At 43.4% G+C, this 3,503-nt stretch overlaps 1 protein-coding gene across 1 annotated transcript; it reads left to right on the plus strand.

Annotated features, from left to right (window-relative positions):
* Nucleotides 1-1,631: 1,631 nt before the first annotated feature.
* On the plus strand, nt 1,632-2,770 carry PLAC1 (placenta enriched 1). Its single transcript, XM_033850012.2, has one exon. The coding sequence runs from the start codon at nt 1,966-1,968 to the stop codon at nt 2,515-2,517; it is 552 nt and encodes a 183-aa protein (XP_033705903.1). The 5' UTR covers nt 1,632-1,965; the 3' UTR covers nt 2,518-2,770.
* Nucleotides 2,771-3,503: the final 733 nt, after the last annotated feature.

A 3,503-nucleotide genomic window follows, 5' to 3' on the forward strand; every position in this document is an offset into this window, starting at 1 on the left:
GACCTATTCCAGGAACTACTTAAAGGGGAGGTTTTTGTTCAGGGCAAATAGGTCCAGGCTGTGAGATCATGTGAAGGAAGGAGGAAAGAGGGAGAGAGAGGGAGAGAAAGGCACTCCTAAAGCAAGCTCAGGGCAAGGTGGTCTTCCTGAGACCAAGGCAATAGTGCAGCAGCGATGGAGTGATGATCTCAGCTTCCAGAAGGAACCTCAGCAAATATGCATCATTCCAGAGCAAGCGGTTTGTTTATTTAACTGTTGAGTCATTATCCAAGACCAGCTGGCATCCGAATTAATTCGGGTTTTGTTGCTGTTGTCGTCATCATCGTATTTTGTTTGGTTGGTTTTTTGGAGGGGTAAGAGGGCTGGGTTTTTCGGTTTGTTGCTGCTGCTGCTGTTTTTCTGTTATTTTTTTTTTTGCTTCGTGAAAAACAGAAAAGCAGTCCTAAGAGAGCCATTTCAGAACAAAGAGGCAAGGAAGGAGCCGGGGAGACCTCTTAGGCTTCTCTTTACACCTCAACATCCCCAAGAGAACGAGGAGTCAGTAAGGAGAGAGGGAGAGACAGGGGTACCAACCAGATCAAGTGCTGATGTGAAAACAAAGCACTTCATCCAGGCCACTGCACCTGGCTAGTGGGCTCCTCCGCCATGGTTTCCATTAAAGAGTGCAGCAAAGTCATCAGTATCAAAGGAAGAGAAAGAGCTACATTTTTGCAACTGAGGAAGACGGGAGGAAAGAACTGTCTTGGGATGCTTTTTATTTAGCACAGTGCTGGGCACATAGTAGACGCTCAATAAATATTAGTCAAAGAATGAATTCATTTACACAAGGATTACTTAATTCAGCAGGGGACAAGAGTAAAACCCTGCATAGACATTTCCTTTGAAATTTTAGGCACTTTTCTATTTGATTTATTTCATTTTCACTTTTAAAATGAAAACTGAGTTGAACAATATTTGATGATATTCCTGTTCCTTCTTCCTTTGTGTGTACCCCTTCTGAAACTGTTTTAGACACTTGTTCTTAGCATGACTCTTTTTTCCTCCATACTGCTCTGCCTGTCACTCTGCAATCTTGCTATTTTGCGAGGTCATGATGGCTGTTGGTCATAATGGCTTACGATGCTACTGCTGGCATTTATGAAGCATTCATTTGATCATTTTAAGTGAGCCACTTGGCAAAATTTCAATATCTGGATGTTGGGAATAAACCACAATTTCTTGGTAGGTTTTCATTTAATTAAATCTGTTGATAACCAAAAGAAGAAGGCAATAGAGAAGGGTTCATTAGTATGGTCTATGGGAGGACACTGGGGCCTTCAGGAGGAAAGTGCTGTCAGCTTGAATTAGACTGTTATCTCCTGTCACCTTATTTAATGTTTGGCATGAAAACTGTTTTGTTTTCTTTTTGGCTGGGGTTGCACACAAAGGAATGCTACTCCAGATCGGCGTAGACTCTCATTCTGTATGTGACGGATTTGTGTTTTATACCAAAACAATATGGTAAAGTCACTTAAGCCATTGTAGTCATCTAGAAACACATGAGTTCCAACAATGACATCAAAATTCAGTTCTCTTTCACAGGGATCTTTTCCTTTGCTTTTTATTCTTTTTTTTCAGTTTTATTGAGGTATAATTGACAAGTAAACTTGGAAGGGATTTAAAGTATACAGCGTGCTGATTTGACATACGTTTACACTGTGAAAAAATTTCCCCCATCAGGTTAATTAACACATCCCTCACTTCACATGTTTACCTTTTTTCTTTTTAGTGAGAACATTTAAGTTCTACTCTCTTAGCTTCTTTTTTTTAATGCTTTAGGAATGGTCTTTTGTTTTTAAAAAATGATCGTGTTTGAACTTTCAATAGGAAATAAGACGATTTTCCTTTTGTGTTTCTTTGTGCTCTAGAACTCCTCACCAGACAGTTTCCTGTTTCCTGAGAGTCATTACCTGATCCGCTACCGGGATGAAAGTTTTCAACTTGATAGGAGGGCTAGTCTTCCTCACCTCTGTGTTTTTGGCCTGTTCGGGAGAAAATCCGATAACTGTACTGTGCTCCATAGACTGGTTCATGGTCACCGTACACCCCTACATGTTGAACAATGACGTATATGTGCACTTTCATGAGTTACACTTGGGACTGGGTTGCCCTGCCAACCATGTTCAGCCCTATGCCTACCAGTTCACCTACCGTGTCGCGGAATGTGGCATCACGGCCAAGGCAGTCTCTCAGGACGTGGTTCTCTACAGAACCGAGCTGCACTATGCTCCCAAGCATACGTCGTCTAAGTACGTGATCCCAGTGTCCTGCACTGCCCCCCAACGTTCCCCGTGGTTCACGATGCCCTGCTCCAGGGAAGTAGCCAGCGAGGGAGCCATCACAACCCGGGATGGTGAGACATGCTATGAGGTGTTCACCTCGTCACAGTCCAGCCAAAGGCCCAACCGTGATTGTCCGCCTTGTGTCTTCAACGAGGAAGGGCAGACGCAGGGCCCACATCACCAAGCAGAGGCTTAGGAGGCCCATCCATGCAGTCTTCTTCCTCTGTTAATACTTCTGAGAAATGGTGTCTCCGTCTGGATGATCAGATTGCGTCCATGTGATCCTTAGGTTTGGGGTCTCCAGTTGACGCTCTTCCTACAATTGGTATATAATATTTACTAATATCAGACAAATATGTGCTCTTGTGGCCTTCTTATGCGTGCTTTTCAAAAAGAGCAGCCCATGGTAATTCCATGAACAAAGCTGTTTTCTATTTTTGTACCTTTTTTTCCCCCCTTTTTTGGCCGTACCACCCGGCATGTGGGATCTTAGTTCCCCGACCAGGGATCGAACCCACGCCCCCTGCAGTGGAAGCTCGGAGTCTTAACCACTGGACTGTCGGGGAAGTCCTGATGGCATAAAAATATCAGTTGGGTGTTTTTATTTCATAAACACACACATAGCTTTTACTATGGGCCAGACACTCTTCTAAGTGCTTTACCAACATTAGTGTCTGGTCCCTTCTCTAGGATGACTTCTCTCTCCTTTAAGGTCCCCCAGCTGAATCCCTCCGTCTGTCTACCCATATCCCTGAGACTCTACACTACTCAACTTAGCACTTAGCCACATAATTTCTTAGTTTGATCCATCACTTTTCTGTATCACTTTTTGTCCACGGAAGGCAGAATTTGCACTAGTGATTTATAATCCACCAGTTGTTCTAGGAATCACTCAACTCACATCCCACCAACTAGATGGTAAGCTCCTGAGGCCAGGGGCTAGGTCTTATACTTAGCCATAGACTGATAGCACTCTGCAAAGAGTTTTGTCCCCTGACTTATGTGATCAGAAAATTTTCACCCAAGTCTAGCTATCCATTACTGTTCTCAAAGACTCGGAAAGGGAAGGTAAGTCAGTTCATTCAACAAATATTCACTGGGCGCTACTATATTCTAGCCACTGAGGATATGGCAGTGAATAGAAACTGAGGCTCAGAGAAATCAAGGTCACACAGCTAGTAA

Source organism: Tursiops truncatus, chromosome X (genome assembly GCF_011762595.2).
Source record: "Tursiops truncatus isolate mTurTru1 chromosome X, mTurTru1.mat.Y, whole genome shotgun sequence".
NCBI lineage: Eukaryota > Metazoa > Chordata > Mammalia > Artiodactyla > Delphinidae > Tursiops > Tursiops truncatus.